At 43.0% G+C, this 25,098-nt stretch overlaps 1 protein-coding gene across 2 annotated transcripts in view; it reads right to left on the bottom strand.

The window, feature by feature from the left end:
* Window positions 1–716: 716 nt before the first annotated feature.
* FBXO42 (F-box protein 42) overlaps window positions 717–25,098 on the bottom strand; it is a 103,530-nt gene continuing 79,148 nt past the window's right edge. For both annotated transcript variants that reach the window (XM_020972943.2, XM_020972935.2), the window contains exons 5-10: window positions 9,700–9,853; window positions 8,554–8,664; window positions 6,332–6,428; window positions 5,562–5,618; window positions 4,567–4,683; window positions 717–1,854 (exon numbers count right to left, since the gene is read on the bottom strand). In XM_020972943.2, coding sequence (XP_020828602.1) covers window positions 739–1,854; window positions 4,567–4,683; window positions 5,562–5,618; window positions 6,332–6,428; window positions 8,554–8,664; window positions 9,700–9,853 — 1,652 coding nt within the window. In that variant the 3' untranslated portion in view covers window positions 717–738. The remainder of the gene's footprint in view (window positions 1,855–4,566; window positions 4,684–5,561; window positions 5,619–6,331; window positions 6,429–8,553; window positions 8,665–9,699; window positions 9,854–25,098) is intronic.

The raw sequence follows: 25,098 nt of genomic DNA, 5'->3' as shown, positions 1-25,098 counted from the left end.
GATGACATTTAAGGGGGAGCAAGTGAAGGGGACGTGGGTTTTGGCAGCTCCCAACCAAATGGGATAGTCAGAGATTTCAGAATCAGAAACAGATGTTTTAGCCCTACTCCTTCCAACCAGGGCAGGCCCTGTGGCCTGGGCACAAGCACACCAGTTCGTGATGATCCTGGCACAGACATGGAACAGCTTCCCCTCCTCACTCTCTTCTCCCTTTCTCACCATCATTCCTCCTCTACTAGCTTCTCTGCAGACCCTGGGTCTGGCCCTGCATGCACTGATCTCTCAGGGGACCTGAGCTCATGGGCACCCCCTCCTGCACCTCTTCTTACCTGCCACTCTTCAGTTCTCTTGGCAGGGAACTGAGATTAGGTGATCTGTTCCCTAAATTCTTGGTCTAATTACCAGCAGAATAGAAAAAGGCAGAAGAGCCTCTGCTAAAACACAGCAACAGTTTTATCTGAACCAGCACGGAGATTGCTCCCCTTTTGTAAACAGAGTTGGCTATAGAATATAGATATAGATATAGATATAGATATAGATATTTGATATAATTTGTTTTTAAATGGGGATCTGACCCTAGCCCAGAGCGAGCATTAGATTGGGAATTGGGGTTTTGGTTTGTGGGGCTACTTAATTCTTTGTTTGCCCAATTCACAGTTTGAATGCCTGCATGACAGTGTAAAATTCAAAATTAAAAGCCACAGAAAGGAAAAAGGTTGGAAGCAAGTTTTTGCCATATTATCTTTTTGCTCGCACAAAGTACAAGGCATTTGTTTTGGGATAGTACTTCACATTCTGTTTCTTGTCCATGAGGCCACCAAAAATGATGAGTTCCCCTCTGCCTTGCACCACTGTGTGCAGACTGGTCTCGGGCGGGCCAACCACAGAACTGCTGTTAAATAGTTTCCACTTGACCCGCCCTTTCTCCTTGGTGTCTTTAATGTCTAACACGTACATCTGCATGGGCTTGCAGTTCACACTCTGGTACAAGGGCTTGCCAACGTTCAGAGACTGTGGCGGATGATGGCCCAAGCGCCGGGCGATGGCAGGTAAGGAGTGCCCGTCACCCTGGGCGGGCCCAGGGCGCGGGATGGGCACCGCCTCAACGCCGCTCACGCTCTGGCTCCCTGGGGACCCAGGGGAAGACACCAGTGGGGGACTCAGTGCTGCAGGGGCAGGTGGGCCCTTAGAGGAAAGGGCTCTGACAGCTTCCAGGCTCCGTCGGAGAGCGCCTGGGGACACAGCTCCCGTGAGAGTGCTGGCCATGTGGGGAGGTGTGTGAACCCCATTTGTCTGCTCTGGAGGATTCCTCACGCTCCCCCCAACTGTCCTGGCATCCATGCCATCCACCTGACCACTGCTGGAAGCAGGTTTGAGATCCCAATTCAAATCCATCGATCCCAATCTCAGGTCTTTCTGGTCTGGCAGAGACCCTCGCCGGGGAGCCAGAGAAAGCCCCATTTTTAGGTCATAGCCTTCAGCTGATGAGGGGGTACTTGGAGAGACTGCCTGAACAGGGCTGTCCAGGGAGGCCCCACCAACTGCTACTGCTCCTGGGGATAAATTTCCACCATTGAGGACAGGTGAGCCATCACCCCTGGCGGGGGAAAGGCTCCCTTCTCGGGATCCCGATGGGGTCTGCCTCGGTGCCCTGGGGCGTAAGGTTCCCCAGCGACCATTGACACAAGGCGCTTCATCCATATTCCTTACTGGAGACTGGGAGCGGTACTCTCGGGTTTCAGGCACCAGAGCCGGAGGAGTGGCGCTGATGGGAGACGGGCGGGAGTTCAGACTTGGGCTGAGGGGCGCTCTTCCACTGGGAGCCTGGCTGAAAACCACCACACACTGGCCCACCTGAAAGACAAAGAAATACCGCTCAACTCTGCTACTGCACCCAACAGAATAATGGACTGAATCTCCTTAGAGGAAATTTAACACGAATAAATGTGAGGTTCTACAGGACTTTAAAAAAACAACCAACCAACAAGCGGCAGAAGGAGAGGATGGGGAGTTAGTGCTTTCTGCACCTCTCCTGCCTAAAGGCCGGGAAACAGGGAACCTCATCAGAGGCTACAACCACAGCTCAGGTGAAACCTACGTGGAAATTTTGATAACTACAAGCCCAAGTCAAGAGGCTGCCCCAGACAGTGTCCAGAACAGGGCAAGGGGCCTTCCAGTGTCTTCTGTCCTGATTAGACTGCATCATCAATATCGTGCAGAGTTCTGGGCACCACAAGGGAGAACTGGACTAGATGACCATGGGCCCCAGACTATGTCATAGGAGGACTCGTTGAAAGAACTGGGGATATGTAGCTTAGAGAAGAGAGACACGATCACTGTCTTTAACTACTTGGAAATTAATGGAAGGTGGATTATTAGACAAGTTCTGCTTGGCTTACACGTCAGAATGAAGAGCAGGAAGGGGAGGTTTCAGAGAAAGATTTAGCCTTGACAGATGGAAACATTCCCTAGAGCTTTCCACAAGTTAAACAGGCTGCCTCAGAATGCAGTGGATTCATCCGGCATTGGTTAAAAATAGACAAGTATCGCAATGGAAGAGAGTAGACACAGGAGAACCAGAAACAACTAAATTCAATAAACTGGTGTCCAATAAACTGGGAAACATAACATACTTAGGAAAGAACTCCCTATTTGATAAAAACTGTTGGAAAAACTGAAAAGCAGTGTGGCACAAATAAGGCTTAGACCACAATCTATGATAAACAAAAAACATACCCAACTTTAATTAAAAAAATCATACCAATCAAAAAATTAAAAGAGAAGCAGGTCTTGTACCTTTGGCAGCTATGGATAGGAGATATATTCTTACCCAAACAAAGGACAGAGGCGATTACAAAAGACAAAATAGATGACTTCAATTACATGAAGCTGAGAAGCTTCTACACAAACAAATAATGTATCTAGGATGAGAAGGAAAGAAGTCAAATGCGGGAGAAAAATCTTGTATCAAATTTATTAGATACAGTTCGGTATCCTAGATAAAGAAACAACTAACATACCTATGAAAGACTTAAAGTCATTCCCCAATAGTCAAAGGATACAAACAGTTCTAAAAAGAATTTCAAACTCTTTAACAACCAGGTGAAAACAGAATCACCACTAATAAGGGAAACGAAAACTGAAACAACCTTGAGGCTTCACCTCAGACCCAGTGAGCCGGCAAAGATGAGAAAAGGCGGGAACAGTCAAACTGAAGGGCTGTGGGAAGACAGGCACGCCGGTGCACTGCTGGTGGGGGTGCGAATAAGCACTACTAGCTCCAGTGGAAAGAATGTGCAGTGGCGCAAATGCAGTGACTGAACGCCCGCGCCCCTCGACTCAGATTCTGCTACTAGGCATGGACTCCAAGGAAGTCACTGAGAAGAAGTTCCCACGCACGCCAGGAATATTTACGGTGGCACTTTTTGTGGTGGCAAAGAACTGGGTAATAAAGTAGATGCCCTCAGATCAGAGAATGGCTAAAAACGGTGGTAATGAATGACCTGGAAAATCCTGTGCTTGAGAAACGACAAACACAGACAAGTATGAAAAGTGTTACATGGAGTGATGTTGAGTAACGTCAGCAGAGCCAAGAAAACACTACATATGATCACAACAACGTAAAGGGAAAGGACCATCACAAAAAAAACCCCACCCACCCACCAAAAGTGAATGTTGCAAAACTATAAACAACAAAAAAGAGAGAAGCCAAAGATCGGAGATGAGAGGACACCTCCAGTCTACTCCTCTGTAGAGCGGAAGGGCCGTTAAGGGTGGAACACTCCATGTATTTTCCCACTTTTTCAGTGTGTTGATTAGTTTTGCTGACTTTTTTCATTTTCCTTTTTTTGCTCCATTACAAACATTCTTTGTAATTGGCATAGCTCTGCGGGGGGGGAAGGAGAAGGAATACCTGGAGAAATCATGGTGATATAAAAAACAAAAAGCATCAATGAACAACAATTTCAAAGCAGGCAGTGGGCTCCTCTTCACCGGAGGCATTCACGCAGAAGCTGAGTCGGCACTGGTGTCCGTCCTTGGCTCCTGAAGGGAACCACGACGCCAGGGAGGCGACGCCACGACTCGCGAGTGAACTGGACCGGAGTGACGCGGGGCTGTGCAAGGCACCAGCCTCACTCTCTCCTCCGGAGCTGGCTGGGTCCAGTGGCCAGATATAGAACGGGACGACTGCAGATGGCCCCCATTACCACTTGCAGGGATACTGCAGAAAAGAGTCTTGCCGGCTGTGGGTTAGGCCAGGATGACTCTGAGCTTCTATGGTACTGCACTTAGGAAATACACGCTCTTCCACGAGTCAGAGTCAGCGTGCGCTCTCTAAAATACCGTTAGGATGAAATCAAAGCAGCGCTGATGGGAGAGCTGCTGCAGGGCTAGGGTGAGTGCCCTTCTACTTACCCAGAAACAGAGAAAGGCCACCAGACCACCTTGGCATGCTGAGAAAACTCGCTCCTCACACAGACCTCCTCTAACACCTTAGCTTTTCAGCTAACGTGGACATCTATGCCAACTCTCCCCCTGAACATGCTGGTCCCTTCCCAGACTTACCCGGCAGGCTGGGTGACACCACAACTCTGGGGCTCCATGGTCTTCATTCTCCACCCTGAGAGGCTGCCAGGTCCAGGGGCTGGAGTGCATGTGCAGTAACCAAGCATCTTTAAACAGCTGTAAGGAAAAACCCAGACATGACTGAAGCTCAGGCTCGATGTGCGATATTTCATGAAGAGGCACACTGCCCAGAGGTTGTCAGGGACATAGGGCTATGGGACTGGTCTTACAAAGAATCGACAAATTCTAGGTCAAACCTACCTAGTTTATCACTTATGAACCAAAGATGATCAAAATTTCAAGTCTTGCCAATTTAACAAACATTTACAAAATCCCTACTGCGTACAAAATGCTGCCAATACAAGGTATTTGTGAAACAAAGGGGAAAAAAGTCTCAAGTACAGGAAAAAAGAGTCAGCCACTCGAGTTTTGACTAAAGTTCCCATTAACATCTACTCTTATTTCTTAGTACATTCTGTAATTACAGGCGTCCCTGAGAGATGCAGTTAAGAGCTGTTCTGTGGGGCAATGAGATATAGAAAATCTATCTTGCCCTACAGGAAAATAGAAGAGGAAAAGGATAAGAGAAGCTGGTGGGGGGGGGGTCTAGAAGGGAGGGCAGATTAGGGGAAGGGACAAGATGGGGAGAAAATCTGAAACTCAAAATCTTGTGGAAGTGAATGCTGAAAACCACAAATAAATAAATTAATGAATCTTTAAATAAAAAAGCTGTCCTGTGAGCCAGGAGAGGAGCTTCGCCCAAGGCCCCACGTCTCCTGTCAGGGCCAGGATGACGATCCCAGCATCTCCTACATTCCGTGCTCTATCAGCAGTCAGTGAAGCCCCAAAGGAACGATCACTAGCAGCTTTCCCTAAGGAAGTGAAACAAAGGAACATCGCAGACCAAAGGAAAGTAAGGACAAAGTTCTCCCAGGGGCTTGGGTACTAAGAAGCATGGTTCCAAACCATTCTTAGGCAGCATTCTTTGTACTTACTGCATTCGGGCCACCACATCCTCCAAGGATCAGGATAGTTTCATCATCTATGACAATCTGGAAGGTGGGAAGAGAAGAAATTTAAAATAATCTTATAAACACACAATTATCTGCCTTATGCCTTGGTGGTATGTACTTAACACCCAAACCACTCCCAAAACAGAAAATTGTACCACTCTGGTTGCTAATATCCCCTAAAGTTCCCCATAATTATGAAAACTCTAGTTACTTAATGTAAACAAATTACTGGTGATTCACTTGATAACAGAATTCCAGAACCTCAAAACTGGAAGGGCCTCAGAGGCCCTCTTAATTACCAGGTTAATTAAAAGAAAGGAATCTGCTCTACCGTGTCCCTGACAAGGTCACTCAACCGTTGTTCAAAAAGTCCACGGAAGGGAAATTAGGAAATTAGTGAAATTTAAGTGAAATATGCCTCCTTACAACCTTTTTTTTTTTGGTTGGTCATATATTAAAATAGAAGTGCAGGTCACACAAAAAGAACCATCTCTTGCCAAAAGTAATAAGTGAACCAACACAAGGCTTTAGAAGAAGCAAAATCAACACCAACTATAAATAAGCAATATCCTTTAGGAGCTAGAAATTTAATGCAAGCAAAAGGGAACAGTAAACTCTCCTCAGCTGAGGGCATATTATAATTGTGTGGTAGCTGCTTTGAGATCCCTTTCCCCTCCCTGTGACGTCCTCCACCCTTGCTCCCAACTAAAATATGCTGTGGAATCTGAAGAATAATTGTAACTACTAGGTACCTGAGACTGGCCACCTCGAGGGTGAGGGCTGGGGCCAGAGACATTAGGCTTGGACCAGGCCCACTGCTCGAGGTCGAGGACCCAAACATCATTGCTCCTAAAAGATAAGAACACAATCACAAAGCTGATTATACAAGGCCATGCAGAGTCCTTCGTCACTAGCTAGAAGAATGAGCAGGACCAACATCCCTGAGCAAGCCTGTTACACAAGTGAGCATCTCTGCCGAGCACAGAATGCTAGAGCTAAAAAAGTGGTTAGAGAACACACGTGCAATGCCCATGTGTTTCAGAGGTGGAAAAGGAGGCTACAAGGAATGGCATTCTTTCTGGAGTCACTCAGCCAGTAAGTAGCAGAGGCAAGACCAGGCCCTTGGCCTGTCGGCCTCCAATTCAGCACTCTCTCCATGACATGAAACCGCCTCTTTCTGGGACAAGATCTATTCACTAACTAATACACAAAGAAACTTATCCAAGAGCAGGGTAAACGATGATTCTCCATAAGAAGCTTTTGAAAGAGCCCAAACCATTTCTTTTCAAGGTAAAGGCCAGAAGAAAGAAAATGAAAACAGCCAAACACCAGGCCCCATCTCCTTCTAGGAGCTCTTAGGACTCAATGACTTCTTCCTTAAGGGGGAAAAAAGGACAATTTCACAAAGACTAAGGAAGGCCAGACGGGTACATGGCAGATGAATACCTCAACAGAATGCTCTGGCATCAAACCTTCACACGAACAAGGGAGTAAAGACTGGCTTACTACAAGCAGCAATTTCCACTTTACTATGAATAATCACCTCTAGAGTATCCTGCTTCTTGAATTCAGAGGATGAGAGAATTAGAGCTAGAAGGAATTTTAGGGGACATCTATCCTAACCCTCTTGTTTTACTGATGAGGAAACTGTGGTCCAGAGATGCTTTAAGTGACTTGCCCAAGGTCACACCAGTAGCCAGTAGCAGGGCTAAAATTTGAACTCAAGTCCTCTGACTCCAAACTCTCCATTGCATCATACTATCTTCCTCATTTTAATGTAAAATAACTTGCAATAAATTAAAATGACTTCCTTTCATATATAAGGATGAACTGAATGACTTCTCCCTAGGTTGGCTCAACATGTAAAGATGGGAATGCGCCTGCCTTGGGTGACATTTCTAGCTGGCACCGGGTCACAGTAAGAGGAGGGAGAGCCCTTTCTAGAATGGTTTCACTCCTGGAAATGTCACAACAGAACACCAAGTAGAGTTGTTGAAGCGCTCCTGGAGTTGACAGTCACTGGCATAAATAATGACGCAACTGGATTTCACTGTCCCTTGGTCCTAGACCAGGGCTGAGGAACCTGCAGCCTCAAGGCCACATATGGCCCTCTAGGTAGTCAAGTGAGCCCTCTGACTGAATCCAAACTTCACAGAACAAATCCCCTTAAAAATTCTGTAAAACCTGTACTCAGTCAAGAGGCTGCAGCCAAAGTGGCCTCCAGGCCGCAGGTTCCCCACCCCTGTCCTAGACTATGTCCTACACACAGTAATAGGGAAGAGGAAACACAGGAAGCTTTGATAAAGATGACTGACACTGCTCTTGCTCCCTTTTTCCATCTTCTCCTTTCCAATCAGCCTCTTCAATGTGGATCATCAGCCATGTGCCCACCTATTCTTATAAGTCCTATTCAAGCTCTACCCATCTCCATGAAGCCTCCCCAGCTCCACTTAGGTGACAAAACTGAACCTTACAAAGAAAGTCATGGATTTAATTACAATACATAAGAGGAGGAGATGACACCTAGGGCTGTGTCTTATCCTAGTACCCCTATGCCCCCCAGGAGACCCTATCCTATCAAGACTGTGCTCCTCCCCCAGCGCTAAGCACAGTGCTCTCTCTAACACCACATGCCCTTAGTAAATGAACTGAACTGTCCATAATCTCTGCCCTATGGCACAAACTCAGAGGGACCTTGGAGATGACTGAGGTCAACCTCCTCTTTTTACAGCAGAGGATATTGGGCCTCAGAGAAGGACATGCCCTGGCAAGAGCTGCACAGCTACTAAATGAACTGGGGTCCATTCTTCCTGATCCCAAGAGCAGCGCTCTGTGCGCTGGACCACCTCACTGCCTCAACACCCAAAGCTGAGATCAGATGTGCTTCTGATGGCCACGTGCTTTCAGAACAGTGCCAAGAGAAGACTCCCAGGACGGATCACTCTGACTGACAAAACAAGCCGTCCACACTCACATTTGCCGGGATCCTAAGGAACCACCAAAGACGATCATTTTGTCCTCTATCACACAGGAGGAGTGGCCTGCCATAGGTGGTGGTCCATGCGTTGTTACTATGCAATTCCACCTATGGAAAGATGACAGAAAGGAATCAGGAGGTCTAAGTTTAAATGCCAGAAGCCCTTCATCCTGCTAGCAGACGACCCGCTTCCCAACTCTGCGCTGCCACATTCCTTAAAACTAAATCTAAATTCTTATTGTAGGTAGTCCATACAGCGACCAATGCCTTCCAAACAGTTTGCTGAATGAGTCTTACAATGGACAAAGAGCAACTTCTCCTCGATGAGCAATCACACACTTAACAAGCACTCCTGTGCTCAGTGTTTGTTTCATTACGGAAAAAGGAGATTGCTTTCATCTGGTAAGTAAAAAATTTTCAAGCTGTTAGGAGTCTGGAAAAATACAGGCGGGGATAAGGACTCATTTGTTTTGCAAACTGCTGGATTCTCAAGGCACAAGCGCATTCTAAGAATAACAGCAGCCAAGGTCTCAGGACACCAACAGGGTTCTCTCATCACTTATTTCAGTACTAGAGGTAGCAATCACTCCTACTTTTTCATTATGAGAAATTTCTATTAATCTCAAGTATGTGGCAAGTATGTGGGCCGTTTTTTTTTTTAGTTTTACTGTTTTGTTTTTATATCATCTTCATTTATGAATATACCTCTTTCCCTCCCCAGCAAGCTAATCTTTATAACACAGAATTTTAAAAAGAGGGGGTGGGGTAAGTTCACAAAACTAAGTAACCTATCAGCTGACAATTCAATGCAATGTTCCCCACCCACAGCCTTCGACCTGTACCAAGAAGGGGGTGAATCTCATCCTTTCTTTGGGGAAGCATCAGTTGTGCTTTTAGTCTGGACATGCACACAGCTGCACTCATTATGTCTACTGTTTTCCTGATGCTGGCTGTTTTACTGCATCAGTTCATGTAAGTATTCCCAAGCCCCTCTGATTTCTTCATATTCATAATTTCTTATGATAAAGTAATATTCCATTAATTCAAGAGCCAAAATTTGTTTAGCCCTTCCTCATTGCTAAAGCTTTCAGAGGAACAGGTTCCTGACCTGCAATCAAAGGCTCTCCCCTCTGTAATCCTTACCAATTTTTAGAGGGTGAGTAAGTGTGTATTTCATCAAAGAACCTCTCAGGTTGGTGCAGAGGATAAGGGCTCGGCCGTGTCCAGCCCCCAAACAACACAAGCAAGTCCTTGTATACCACTAGAGTAGCTCCAGCTTTAGGGGAGGGATAAGAACCTAGAAGGAGTCAAAAACAGCATGGTTAGAGAATGCTCTCTTCTCATAATCAGTGCGCAAGCTTTTCACCGATCATCTTGCCCATGAGAGAGAAAAATAGAACTTATACCAAAAAGCCCAGAAAACAGGAAGATGAAACTGAGTTTTGAAGTGCCAAGAGATAATCAAACTGCATATCTTCATAATTACCCAAAGCTTGAAAGCAGATCTCATTTGTGGGCAAAACATCTGTCAGTCGGTGATAGGAAATTACCAGCTTTCTAACACAGCCCTCAAAATTACTGCTTTGGTACTAAGTAAAAAACAGTAATTACCTCAAAACATCTAGTAACTTTTTGTCTACCGAGGTCAGAGTTAAAATGCTAATACGACTAGCCTTGTTCACATCAAAATGAGTTGGAAACATAGAAAGTAAACATATTGCATACTTTATTTTCAAGAAATAGAAAATATTTAAGTATATTGTCATGTTCTGTTATGGAATAATGATGATAAGAGGGAATGTGATAGGTATCGAGCATGGAACGCAGACCAGGGATACTTATATCTTGCATGGTTCAAGGCCACTGCCCAACCTAAAATAAGGGAGAAATTTGTGCAAATTGCTTCAAAAATCAATGTTAATACCAAGCTATGAACCTTTAGTTATAACCTGTAAACAGAGGTACCTGCTGTGGGCTCAGGACAAATCTTCAAGGATTCCTAATGACTCCCTGGTCTCAGGACTCGGAGATGAAGTAGGTTCTCTTCATTTGTAATTGACCTATTTCTTACTGTGGTATTCCCAACAAGTGCCAAAATGATTAGAAATCTACACAGTTTCCCCAAACTCTTGGTATAATGACTATTCCTTAAAAACAAAATCTTGCTGGGTTTTTCTCCTTGCAATAATTATCTAGGTTTGATCTTTGTTTTTTTGTTTGTTTGCTTGTTTGTTTGTTTAGGCAATTGGGGTTAAGTGACTTGCCCAGGGTCACACAGCTAGTAAGTGTCAAGTGTTTGGTCTGAGGCCGATTTGAACTCAGGTCCTCCTGACTTCAGGGCCGGTGCTCTATCCACTGTGCCACCTAGCTGCCCCTAGGTTTGATCTTTGCAAGAAGTAACAAGGAAAGCAATACTCTCTAAGCCAGAGGTGTCAAACTCCAGAAGTCAGAAACAGATTAAAATATAACTGGGAAACATTTAACAAAATAAATAAACATAAAACACAACACAGATAATGCTAATTTGTGGTTTCTGAAGTCACTATGGAGCCTGCAAGTCCTATTTGAGTCTGACACCACTGATCTAAACCATTTCTTAGTTTGTTCATGATATAAGTGCCTAATTTGCCATAACTGTCAAGAATCCTCTAAATCAATACTTCAATTAAATTGTCTCCAAAGAATCAGATGACCGTGGAAAATGGGGAAGAAGGGAGGTAGGAAGGGGACATCCTTCTCACTACACATTCCAAGAGAAGCAACCTTTCTCAGGAACTGTGAATGTGACAGGACGTGGGATGATTCATTTCTAAAACATTAAAGGAAATACGTACAAAAGCAATGTGAACTAAATTTAATTAGATAGAATCTGGGTAGTTCTGACATTCCCCAGCTTTCGGTGACCTTGCTCCAATCTGTTTTTCTTAGTAACATTTGGAGATTAAATACACTTTTTCCCTCAAACTAGGACTGTCCAGTTACATTCTGGACTCTCTGTACAAAGACTGCTAAAGTGACTTGCAAACTGAAGCTGGTCATATAATAACCAACATGTGGCAATCTCAATAATCCACTTTTGGGATGAGGCTTTCCTCAAAACAAAACCTTTTTCTGAAGAAGGTAAGGTAGGTGATTGTTCTACCTAGTCACCTCAACCCCAAAACAGCAATAATCTCAAACACGTTGCATCTCCATCTTCTAGTACTGCAAGAGCAGAATCACAGCAACTCTGACTTTACAGTCTTATTTCACCTTATCCCGAGCCCTTCTCTGATCTGCCATCAGGGCATCAAAGTTCTCTTAAATCGTCTAAGTCTATGCTGGTCAAGCACCAGCTCTGGCAGACTGTGTAAAACCAGAAAATGTCCTCGTATTTTCTGTTATCTCAACACCAGCCTAGGTTTGAGAGGCTTATCACCTTGTTGATCACAGAATGAGTCTATTGGCAACCTCAACTGTTAAAAAAGGTTTTCTGCCTGAACATCATAAAGGGCCTGTGATCTGCATTAGCAGAGAATGCCTGGCCCAACATTTTTTAGATCAGAGCAGTTGGCATACGTAACTTTCAGTGCAGAAATTCCCTCTACCAATGTCAAATCAGCTCTTCTCAATTCTAAAGCTGCCTCTCACCCTGAACTCAGGACCAAGGAAATGTATAATATGGAGCATTTCCCACAACTGATCTGGCAACCACAGGACAATAAGAATATAGAAGATGCATCTTATTTCATACAATAGATAAAAAATGACAGTGAGGGTTGGGTTTTTTTAAATTGTCATTTTAAATGCTTGTTAAAGGAATCTTATTATGAATTATGAATCACTAGCCCCCTAAAGGATTACTTGTAAAAATGTGACTTTTCTCAGTGTTTGTTTAAAGCAAAGCAGACATGAGTAATAGATTTCAAGGTAGAAGCTCAAAGATGACCATGTCCTAGTTGCTCTACACATTGTTACAATGTCTACAATTTAATAATGTCTTCAGAGGGACAACAACCCACAGCGTAACTGAGTTAGGATCTCCACTAGCAGAGTAGTGCTACTATCAATGATGTGATGGATTCACATGGATTCAAGTAAATTGTACCTAAAATCAAGAGACCCACTAATTGTGTCAGGAAACAAAAATCTTCTCAATTAGGGTTTTGAGAAATGCAAAGAATAATATCTACAACTACATAACAACAACAACCATAACAAAGCATTTATTAAGTACTTACTGTATGCCAGGCACTATGGTAAGCACTGGGGATGCAAAGAAAGGGGGGACATGGCCTCTGCCTTCAAGAGGTTCATATTCTAGTGGTGGAGACAACATACAAACAACTATATGCATACAAGTCATTTATAACATAAATGTGAGCTGATTTCTGGGCAAAGGCACTGGTAGGGAGGGATGGGAAAGGGGAACAGATGGCCGGGAAAAACCCCATTGTAAAAGGTAGGATTTTTGGTCTTGAAGGAAGTTAGGGAAGCCCAGGGTTGGGAGATGGAGCATCACGTGCCAAGAACAGCAAGAAAGCCAACAGCGCTGGCCACAAAGAGTGGGGAGGGGAGTAGGCAAAGTCTAAGAAGGCTCCTAAAGAGCCTTGAAAGTCAGACAGAAGACTGCAGGGAGCCACTGGAATTGACTGATTTGGGGGAAGTGAGGGGACTGTGGTTAGAATGGCAGTTTAGGCAGATTGTTTTGGCAACTGAATGGAAGACAGCTTAGAGTGGGAAGAGACTTGAAGCTGGAAACCATGGAGGAGGCTTCTGCAAGTCTCAGATGTCAGGTGACTAGGACTTAGCCCGGGGTGGCAATAGCGGGAGTGGAGAAAAGGGGACAACGATGTGAGACGCTGTGGAGGGAGAAATGACAAGACTAGGCAACAGACTGGACACATGGGGAGTGCGAGGAGAGACAAGGGCAGCGCTCAGGTTGTGAACCTAGATGGCTGGGACAAGAGTAACTGGAAAATTGGAAGAAGAGGGTTTGAGGAAAAAGATACTTAGTTCTGTTTCAAAGGTGCTGAGTTTGAAATGTCTACAGGACATCCAGTCTGAGATGGTCAAAACCAGCTGGTGATTCAAGCTTGGAAGTCAGGAGAGAGATTAGGGGCTGGATTAACAGACCTGAGACTCATCTGATGCTAGTTAGTATTTATATGGCTCTGTTTTACACACTAATTCCTTTGATCTTCACAGTCATCCTGTGAGGTAGGTGCTATAATAATCTCTATTTTACAGAAGAAACAGCCACACAGAGGTCTAGTGACTTGCCGAGGGTCACACCGCCACTAAGTGTATGAGGCTAGACTGGAACGCGGGTCTTCTTGTCACCAGGACTATCTAACTGCCTACCTCTTGAGATGATAACTGAGTCCGTGACAACTAAGAAGATCATCAAGTGAGACCCTACAGAAGGAGAAGGAACAAGAGCCTCGCAGAGCCCTGGGGGGACACCCATGGGCAGTGAATGTGACCGGGCTGATGTCTGCTGTTCAGTCATTTCCAGCTGCGTCTAACTCTTCACAGCCCCACTGAGGTTTTCTTGGCAGAGATACTGGAGTGGTTTGCCATTTCTGTCTCCAGCTTATTCTGCAGATGAGGAAACTGAGGCCATCAGGGATGGGTGATTTTATAATGAAGAAATAGCAAAGGAGACTAAGAAGGAGTCATCACACAGGCAGGAAGACAATCAGAAGAGAGCAGAGCCACACAGATCGAGCTAGAGAGGAAACGGTATCCAGGAGACAGACCTCTCTTGACAGGTCAAGAAAGATAAGGACTGAGGCTTAATTTGGCAATTAAGAGATTATTCATAACTCTGGAGAGAACATTTTCAGTTTAATGATGAGATCAGAAGCCAGACCTCAAAGGATGTAGAAGAGAGGAAGAGGAGGCACCAACAGTAGACATCTTTGTAAAAGAGTTCATCCACAAAAGGGAGCAAAGGTATAGAACAAGAGTTAGCAGGAAGGGTTGGAGTGAGGGCTTTCTTTTTTTTAAGGATGAGGGAAGACAAACAGTGCTTGTAGACCAAAGGGAAGCAGTCAGTGGGAGGGCAACACTAAATGTTAGTGAGAGAATGGCTGTTGTCCTTCATTCTCGAAGAGGACAGAATGACATCATTAAATTAGAGTCAAGTGACAATGCGTCTGACTGTGGCTGATCAGACCGATATGAGCTCAGAATGCTCTGACACAGATTGAGCACAAATACTCCATGTGAAGGTTTGGGATGGTTTCTCTACATGTGGCATCTCGCGTTTCTTTTGAGCTAAAAGCACAGCCCCTTCTCTGAAGAGGGCACACCATGCTGGGTGGTTCTGTGCCAGTGTCTCCCGTGTCACAAAATCAACTCCAAAGTTCTTAAGAGAGACCATGAAAGCATCCTTGTATCACTTCTGACCAGCACGTCAGTGCTTGTCCTGTGTGAGTTCTCCATAAAACAGTTTTTTAGGCAAGCATACATTTGGCATCTGAACAACATGGCTAGACCACTGGAGTTGTGCTCTCTGCAGCAGAGTTTGAACGCCTGGCAGTTTAGGTCAAGAAAGGACCTCAGTGTCTGGTAGCTTATCCTGCCAGGTGATCTTCAGAATCTTCCTAAGACAATTCAAATGGAAGCATTCAGTTCCTGGCATGGCACTGGTGTACTGCCCAGGTTTCACAGGCATACAACAATGAGGTCAGCACAAGGGCTCTGTAGACCTTCAGTCTGGTAGTCAGTCTAATCCCTCTTCTCTCCCAGTTTCTTTCAGAGCCTCCCAAACCCTGAGCTAGCTCTGGAAATGGGTTCATTAACCTCATGATCAATGTATACACCCCTGGAAAGCGCACTGCCAAGGTAAGTGAATTTATCCAAACTTCTCCATTTGCCACAACAAATGGCTCCACATGTGGGTGGGGCGGCGCTGGCTGATGGGAGCACCTGTGTTTTCTTGGTGTTACCTGTTAGGCCAAAATGAGGACAAGCAGCAGAGAAACAATCCATACCTTGTTCCATCTCAGCTTCAGAGGCTGCATTGAATAGTGATGACAAGAGAGCACAATCTGCTGGAGAAGATGAGATGGAACTCTATCACATGTGCTTGTAGAGGGGTTTGCATTGGGGAGAAGGGCTAACTAACTCTTCAGGTGAGACAGAAGTGAAGATAGTGGGGGAAGAGGACCGTAAGATGAGGAGGGGAGAAAACAGATCTCAGTAAACAGCCATTTTGGGGGGGGGGGTGAGGCGATGGGGTTAAGTGACTTGCCCAGGGTCACACAGCTAGTAAGTGTGAAGCGTCTGAGGCTGGATTTGAACTCAGGTCCTCCTGACTCCAAGGCCAGAGCTCTATTCACTGTGCCACCTAGCTGCCCCCAGCCCCATTTTTTTTTTCTGTAATATGAGGCAACATCTTTAGCTACAAGTGTGGGGAGAAAGGGATGCTATTAGAAAGCTTGAGGAGGGATGAAAGGGTTTGGAATAATCGCTATGGTGAATGGGATAGTGAATGGATTAAGGAGAAGGAAAAAAGATTGTCTTGGTCCAATGAGGGCCCAATTAAGATTATGTAACATAAATTTGTAGTAGAATCAGTGGACAGTTTCATGATTTGCTCCACCTTTGTTCAGCAGCATGTGAAATGTAGTGAAAGTAATAGATGGTGGTAGGAATCCAATGTTGGAACTTTTGAAGAAATGACTGGTGATAAAGTGCTCCTGTTATTAACTAGGTGGTGGGGAGGCAGCAGGGGCAACCATCTTTTTTTTTGGTGTAGGGGGGACCATTTAAAATATTTAAATATCCTAAAAATTATGAGATCACCTATTATTGTACCAAGGAAACAATTCAAATTTATATACCACTTCAAGATTTTAAGAGTGTTTTCCTCACAACAATCCTGTGAGACAGAGAACACAAGTATTAACCCTACTTTACAGACAAGGAAACAAGCTCTGAAAAAATGAAATAATTTGTCCAAGGTCACACAGCAAATAAGTATCTGAGGTCAGATTTTAACCCAGGTCTCCTTATCTAGCACTCTTTTAACGACCTCTGAATCACAGCTGGAAGAACCTCAATGGCCATCAATCAATCAATCAATACTTATTCGGTGCTTGGGTACCGTGCCAAGCACAGGCAATACAAAAGGAGGCAAAAGACAGTCCCTCCCTTCACAGAGCTTACAATCTAATGGGGGAGACAAAGTGCAGATAAATATATACAAAGCAAGCTATATCACAGAATAAATAGGAAATAATTAACTAGAAGTCACTGGAATTAAGAGGGCTTGAGGGAAGGCTTCCAGTTAAAGATGGGATTTTACACTTACTAGCTGTGTGACCCTGGGCAAGTCACTTAACCCCAAATGCCTAAAAAAAAAAAAGATATGGAATGTCGGAACAGTTATGAGGCCAGTATCACTGGATCAAAGAGTATATGTTGGAGAGTAAGGTGTAAGAAGACTAGAAAGGTAAGAGGGGGCTAGATCAGGAAGAGCTTTGAATGCCAAACAGAGCATTTTGTATTTGATCATGGGGGCAACAGGGAGCACTGGGAGTTTACTGAGTAGAGAGGTGACAGGATCAGGCCTGTGCTTTAGGTCCTCTAATTTAAACTGAACCTAAACAAGAAATAACTGAAATGTCTTAGGACTACACTTAAATAGACATATTATAGACCAGAAGGTCCTTGGAGGAGGAGCAAAGTTAGGAATGAAATCACAAATAAGGGAGACAGATGATGTGGAATCTAGTGCTGTCCATATTATGTACTATATGATCTTGGATAAGTAACTTTTTTTTTCCTTTCTGGTCCTGAGAACCTGAGAGGACATCTAAATCAACTCATTCCTGAGCAAGAATTCCCACTGCTATCCTACAGGCTAGCAGTCATTCAACTTCCACCCGGAGAATTCTAATTACTTACTCCCTTATGAGCTCAGCCCTACACATAATGAGTTATTTAATGAGAGCTTTTGGATGGAGATTAAATACTCTGGCAACAGCAGACCCTGTATAGTCAAATAAAAAGCACAGCATAACCATGATAATAATATGACAAAATTCAACTCCCATGCCCAAGAAATCCTATAAAAAGGTCTTGCACTAATTAGGGAAATAGAACTGGCTAATCTTCAAAACGATAAAGCCCCTGGATTTCTGAGGGCAATCTAAGTAATACACAATTCAAAACAAAACAAAAAAAAATTTTTAAGAACAGTATATACACACACATACAAATATAAACATGCCGATCTTTATCAAGGCCATGGATGCAAAAATTAAAAAAAATAACCTGTTTTATAGTAAAAAAAAAAAAAGCCACATGAGAATATTCCCAATAGATTACCTACATGTGCTCCATTTTCCAAACCAACATTCTCATACTGACTTAGAAAACTACAAATTAACCTTATCTATGTTTTATTGCATTTTTATTTATTTTGTTAAATATTTCCCAATTACATTTTAATCTGGTCCAGTGAGAATGTTACAGGCCCACACCTCTATCTAGTGTAAAAAATACTGGATTTGGGGTGAAAAGACTTAGGTTTGAATTCTAGCTCTGCTAGTAGGTACAACCTTAGGCTAAATCATTTAAGCCCTCTAGGCCTTTTATCCCCATTTGTAAAATGATGAAGTTGAATTAGAGCATTTCTAAGTTTCCTTCAAGCTTTAAATTGTTTGAAAAAGTCCTTTAATAGATATTACTGAGAGTGGTAAATCGTCAGAAGGAACACTGTCCTTTTCTCTCCTGCCAACAGCCAAAGGATCACGTAGCAAAGCTTGCCTCCTTCTATCCTCTGCCTTTAGTGGCTAGCAGCTTCTGTCTTAACTGTATGGATTCAGCAAATATCAGCTCAGTGCTTCCTCGTGGAACACCCAGGGATGAGTCATACCTTTTAGAATCCCTCCTTCGTGTACTAAGGCTAGACTAGATAGACTCGGTGACTGTCCAATTCTCAGACCCTATGGGTCACTCACGCACGACTGCTCTCTGGATTTTTCTAGGCAGCACCTTTCATTTCTAAAGCCAAGTAAAGATGGCCCATAGATGTCACTGGGCTCTCACTGATATAAGCACTCCCTTCATTCTGCAGATCATCTGTATCTTCTACTTCTGAATGATTCCTGTCCACTGCTTCTTAGTGCTCTCTGGAAGCCTTCTTCTTAGTCTTTTTGTGTTCTATGTATACAAAAGCAACATTCAGGGCACCCATCTATAGGCTCTTGCTCTATAAGGAGCCCAGCCCCTTTTCTGGACAAATGTGTCTAGTGTCATCCTAGACGAGGAATAACTCAATGCCAGAGTGCAGTGGCTAACTCACACACACACACATCATATATCGTCTTATTTGAACTGCATTTGTGGTTCTTCTGAGATCATGGTGCTTACAATTTGTAACCTTATGAAATAGCTAGATGAATACAGGTGCCAAGAAGATAGGGCTTTTATGGCAAAAAGGAATAAAAAACATTAAACAGTCTTGCCATTTGCAACTTTTCAGGTAATCAATAAGCAAGACTGGTCTGGTCACTTTCTCTTCAGGCCACTCTCTAATGGCCTGAGTGACCATTTCTTATAACAAACAAAGTCAGAGATGTCCTAAAGTAGTGAAGCCACATTTACTTAAGCTGAGGAGGTAAATTATTGGGATATAATTCTGGAAACACACATAGAGAGGTGGTACCAATATGATGGAGTTAGAGGAAGCATTAAAGTCTAGGCCTAGGTTGATTTTGAGCCTGAAAGCTATGAAATTCTTAAGAGGCTTCAAAAATGTCCTTGCTTTTTTCTATGCTAACTCATTTCCTATCAATGATTTGAATAGTGTCAATGAGCATTTATTTAAAAGCTTCTTGAGGCTAGAGCTATGAGTCATTAAAAAAAAAAGTCCACTTTCTTCATGGCTTTGTCAATGTCTGTATTTTAGGAGAAATGAACACCGACCAAGATTTAAAAGCTTTTGTAGGGTAAAAATCAGTTTAAAATTAAAATAATCCACTGTCTCTTTTGTGTGGTTCCTAATTCACTGGGAATATGACAGAGATAAGGCTGAGTGACAGAGGTGAAACGATGATAGGCTGCGTTTCAGGAAGTTTTTTTCCCCAAGCATTAGGTTCTGTGAAATGTAATAATGATAGATAGTCTGAATTAGCTAACCTGGGATAGCAACAGTTCGAAGTAAGAAAGTCAAATAATTCTGAGAAAGTATTTCCCAGAATACATTTGTATCAGAATTTGAAAATGTGGCAGAAAGGGCAACAGCAGAGGGAAAAAAAGAAAAAGGCTTCTAGTTCCTAGGGAATTAAGTGTTAGTTAAGATACAACTCAGAAGACAACAGAGCTCTTCAGGGAAAATTCTAATACACTTACGATTTAGCTATTTAACATGTGGGTGCATATAATTCTTTCCCAAGAGTCAGAAATCACTTATTAGTCAGACATGGAATCATCTCCTGGAAGGGAATAAAAAAATCATCTATTTCAATCTGCTCCTTTTACAGATGAGGAAACTGAGGTCAAAAGACTATATTGGAAAGAACATTTAGTCAGTCAATCAATAAAAGTGCCTACTACGTGCCAGGTACTGTGCTAAGCACTGGGGATACAAAGAAAGGCAAAAGCAAGCACGTGTCTTCGAGGACAGACAACATGCAAACAAGTATGTACAAACAAACTGTGTACATGACAAGAGGAAATAGTCAACGGAGGGAATGTCCCAGAATTAAAAGGAACTGAAAAGGATTTCATGTAGAAGGCAGGATTTTTACCTGGGACTTGAAGGAAGCCAGAGACAGCAAAAGGCAGAAATGAAGAGGGAGAGCATCCCAGGCATGAGGAAAAGCCAGTGAAAATGCCTGGAGTTGGGAGATGGAGAGTTATGTTCAAGGAACAGCAAGGAGGCCAGGGCCACTAGACAAGAGGCAAATGGCGGGGGAAGGATCATGGGGCCCAGGGGGTCGAGCAGAGAATGTAACACTGGAAGGGAGGGCAGATTATTAAGGGCTTTTATTGGGGAGTTTAGGAAAGTCACTTTGATGATGGAGCAGAGGATGGATAGTAAGGAGAGACTTATGACAGGCAGAACAATCAGCAGGCTACTGTAGTATTCAAGCATGAAGATATGAAGGCCTGCACCAGGGTGATGGCAGTGTCTGGACCTCTTTTCAAGCTTTCTTTAAACTGATTTTTATACTCCATCATTTCTTTTTGCTTTATTAAACAATACCGCTCATAGTAATCCAACATTCATTTTAAGACTGTACAAATGAATTCATTTCTAAAGTGGCCTTGCCTTTGGCCATCATCTCTCTCTACTTGGCTAGTCAGTCCAATGGTTACCAAACTAACACACTTTCTGAGCTCTTCTGGTCTTATAGCCATAGATCTACAGCATTCAATTTCTGTATAAAAATACTGTAATCAGTGTATTTAATTTCCAGCATACATTTCCAATTTTTTCATTTCTGGTCACTTTTTAAAAATAGTTCAGAATCGATTCTATGCCATATATTTTTCTCATTATTATTCTTTCTTTTTTGCTAATTCTGATTTTTACCCTGACAAATTATGGTCTTGCTATATAAAGACAACTGAATCAGGAATAACTTCCAAATCAGTAACTAATCTTTTCTTGTCTTAAAATAGAATGTTTTACTTTTTTTGAAGTTATTTGGTGCCTGCCTGATTCTTTTCTCAAAGCAAGTACTCATAACATAAAAGTATGAGTTTTCTGTGTTGTCTACAATTGTTTGGCTACTAGTACTCTTTTTTTTTATTGAATCATGCTTTCCCATATGCTTTTCTTCATCTTCATCTTTTTCCACTTTTGCACTGACATCATGAGGTATCAAAATGTGTGGAGGCCTTGAAAAAAGAGGGCAGTTAACAGTTAAGTTGTAGAATGCATCCAGGATTGTGCTGGAGCCAGCTTGAGTCTGCTCTCAAAAGCCAAATGTTAAATTTTCAGTGTGAGCATTTACATCTCCAAAATCAGGGCTTGGTTTATTGTTTTGTTGATTGTCTAGAGTCTAGACTTAAGAAAGTGGAAAATATTAATAATGCATATTGAACTTAAAGTGTGTTGTGCATATGCCCTCCCACCCCTGCCCCCAAGAGTTGGCCTTAAACATTCACCAGCACAACCTCTAGACAGATCATCATCATTCCTTAGAGAGGCAAAGGAGCTGTGGAGTTGATTTTACCATACATCTAAAAGCAACATGAAACACTTATGTCATGGGATCATTAGTCATCTCATATTATAGTAATGACAAGTATTTGCAAAAAGTCCACCATGAAATAACTTCAGTTTATGCACCAACGTTGGTTGCTGAAGATGAAAACATAGAGAAATTCTAAGAACTCAACAAGATCTTCCAAAGTTCTACAGATATGAACTATTAACAACATTATTAGTCTCATTTTGCAGAAAGGAAATCCAAAGCAAATCAAAGGAGAATTCTAATTTTTTTTTTAATTCCAAGTCCTAGTTTAAGGAAGAACTTCATTTAATTTGGTCTAAAATGTGGCTTTAACTGACCACTAAGAATTCGAACAGAAAAAAGGATTTCTTTTTTAAAAAAATAAGCATTCTCTAGTGACTATATCACTTAGGAGCTACGACTGGCTCAGAAGCACCAATTTTCCAGGGCCATGATCATACATGGCACAGTATTCCTACCAACACTAAATTGATAGTTGCAGTAACAAAAATTCACAATTATATATTTTATAATTTACAAAGCATTTTCCTCATAATATACCTGGGAAATATAAGTATTACCCACATTTTACAGATGAAGAAATAGGTTCTGAGAGGTCATGTGATTGGTCCACAGTCAATAAGGAAAGAAATCCTGTTCAACCCTAACTTGAATTCTGTTCTTCAAATGCCAAGTCTATCACAGGGAAATACCTGGAGGTTTTTTTCCTCTTTCATGTTTTTCTTAACTGATTTAAGGAATTCAATATCTAAAACAATGCAGTAATAAACCTCAACAATTATGGATTTACAACAGTTCATTCACAATGAGTGGTCTATTAGAGACTTTGAAATGCACATACACACTGTATAAACACAGCCATATGTTTTTTGTTTTTTTTTTTAATTCCTAGGCTATCTATAGTACCTCAAAATTTAGTAACTTTGGACTAGGAAATGTGAAAAATCTTTTGACAGTGTGTACATACAGGCATAAACATACACATGTGTATGTACATACATATGATCCAACAGGCATAAAATTTGGCTCAGAACAAATAGATTCTGACCATTAACACTATTTTCCTGTCTCCCTCTCCTCTCCTTCTCAATTAAATTCCTTAAAAAACACACACACACACACAAACATCTCTAGTTGCTGCCCCCACTTCTTCTCTTAGCATTCTCTTCTAAACCCCCCTCAATGTGAATCCCAAGTTCATCATTCAACTGTCACTGCCCTCCTCTCCAAAGCTACCAATGACCTCCCAACTGTCAAATATAGTGGCTTTTTCTCAATCTTCGTCCTTCTCAACCACTCGGAGCATCTGATACCCCTGGCCACTTTTTCCTTTTGGGATTTTGTGAATTTGCCCTCTTGGGTTCTTCTTCCTATTTCACTCCTCTTTCTCCATATACTCTTCTGACTCTTCATCCGGGCCATGTCAAAAGTGTGGGTGGCCCCCAAGGCTCTGTCCTGGGCCCTCTTCTCTCTTCACTGTCTCCCAACCTGTGGCAGAGCCTCCTAGTGGTCAGATCACCCACCTTCGGACACACGTGACTCCAACAGTGATGTCATTCATTTGGGTCCTCTCAGAGAATGAAGAACAACCAACCAATTAGCAACCAATGGGTTCAATCCCCACCTCTAGGCATGTGATTCTCAGATCTATTTTTCTAGCCACAGTCTCCCTCCTGAGTTCCAGGCCTGCATCACCAACTGCTTGTCAGAGGTTCCAACTCTATGGAAGCCCTAAAGGGACCTCAAACTTAACATGTCCAAAAATGAACACGTTACCTTCTCCTCAAAACCCATCCCTCTTCTGAACCCCCCTATTACGGGTAAGGGCGTTACCGTCCTTTGTCACCTGGGTTTGGCAACTTTCATGTCATCCCTGATTCTTCTCTCTTCCTCATTCCACACACCGAATCAGTGGCCAAATCTTGTTATTCTTTGCCTCCCCATTTGTCATACATATCTTCTCCTTCTGATTCACACAACCAATGCTTTAGTCCAGGCCCTCAGCAACCCTCACCTGGACCATCACAATAATTACTAAAAGGACTCACTACCTCAAATCTCTTCTCATTCCAATTCACCCTAGCTACCAAAAGTGACTTTCTTTGTGTGGTGTCTGATGCAGTGCAGATCTGGTCATGTCACAAATCCCCATACCTAAACTCCCATGGCCCCCTAATACTAAGAGAATCAGATAGAAAGTCCTCCATTTGGCATTCCTAGCTCATCATAACCTGGCCCCTTCCTTTCTTTTCAGTCTTTCAATACATTCCTTCCCTTCCCTTACTCTATGGTCCAGCCCTCCTGGCCCATGTGCTGTTCCTCACACATGACACTCCACTGTTGTGTCTTTGCACCGAATGTCCAACATGCCTGGGATGTTTTTCTTCCTCATCTCTACCTCTGAGAACCTCTAAGAAGGTAAAAGCAACAAAACCCCATGAATGGATGCATACCTTGAGCTCATTCAGCACCCCTTCCCCCACCACATACCACGTTACTGGCAGCAAAACTGCACTAGCAGACCCAAGGAAGGGCCCGACCACCAGCTTGAAACAAAAAACTCGACCCCACACTCTTGAGCTCAATGCCATATCCCACTCCCACCCACCTACCCAGAGCATTGGAAATTCAAACTACAGACATCAATCTGGCAGGTCTCTGACCTGCCAGTATTGGGTGAAAGAACTGAGGGAACAGGACAGGACACTATGTGGGGAGGCTGGGCAGCACCACACTAAGCCTGAAGAAAAGAGCCCAACCCCCCAGCTGGGGTCAGTTCTGTCTGCCCAAAAGTCACCTGGGGCACAGACCTAGTCTAGTGAACAATGAATTGCCCAGGATGAGAGGAGACAGAATCATTTTGAGATCCAGCACTCAGGGAAACTAAGAGCAGAAGAGAGGAAGTCAGAAAGTAAGCAAAAGGGGAAAATAAGGGGAGCAAAAAGAATGAAATTACCAAGGAAGAAAACTCAAAGATCTTGAACATAAGCAGACAAATGAATAGGGAAGCCATTAATAGCAGGAGGAAATGTGGGCTCCAGATCTAGAAAATGAGTTCAGGCATCTATGAATAAATATTACAAAACAAAGGAAAACAACCCAACATCTGATGAGACAGAGGACCTGTGGAATCTGAGAACATGAAACCACAACCTAGAAGTGGTTTAAAAGAGAAATGAGAATAACAGGAGCAGAATTTGTGGCCTGAATAACAAAAGTAATGGGCAGAATTGAAAAACTTGAATATACAGAAAAGAAGGTTGATCCAAAAGAAAAACAAAAACACAGTGGATAGAGAGCTCCAGATCTGGAGTCAGGAAGACCTGAGTTCAAATCTGAC

The sequence above is a fragment of the Phascolarctos cinereus genome, unplaced genomic scaffold (genome assembly GCF_003287225.1).
Source record: "Phascolarctos cinereus isolate Bilbo 61053 unplaced genomic scaffold, phaCin_HiC Scaffold_726;HRSCAF=1367, whole genome shotgun sequence".
Lineage (NCBI taxonomy): Eukaryota > Metazoa > Chordata > Mammalia > Diprotodontia > Phascolarctidae > Phascolarctos > Phascolarctos cinereus.
Note: the sequence above shows the minus strand (reverse complement) of the source record. Positions and strands in the feature narration are given on the sequence as shown.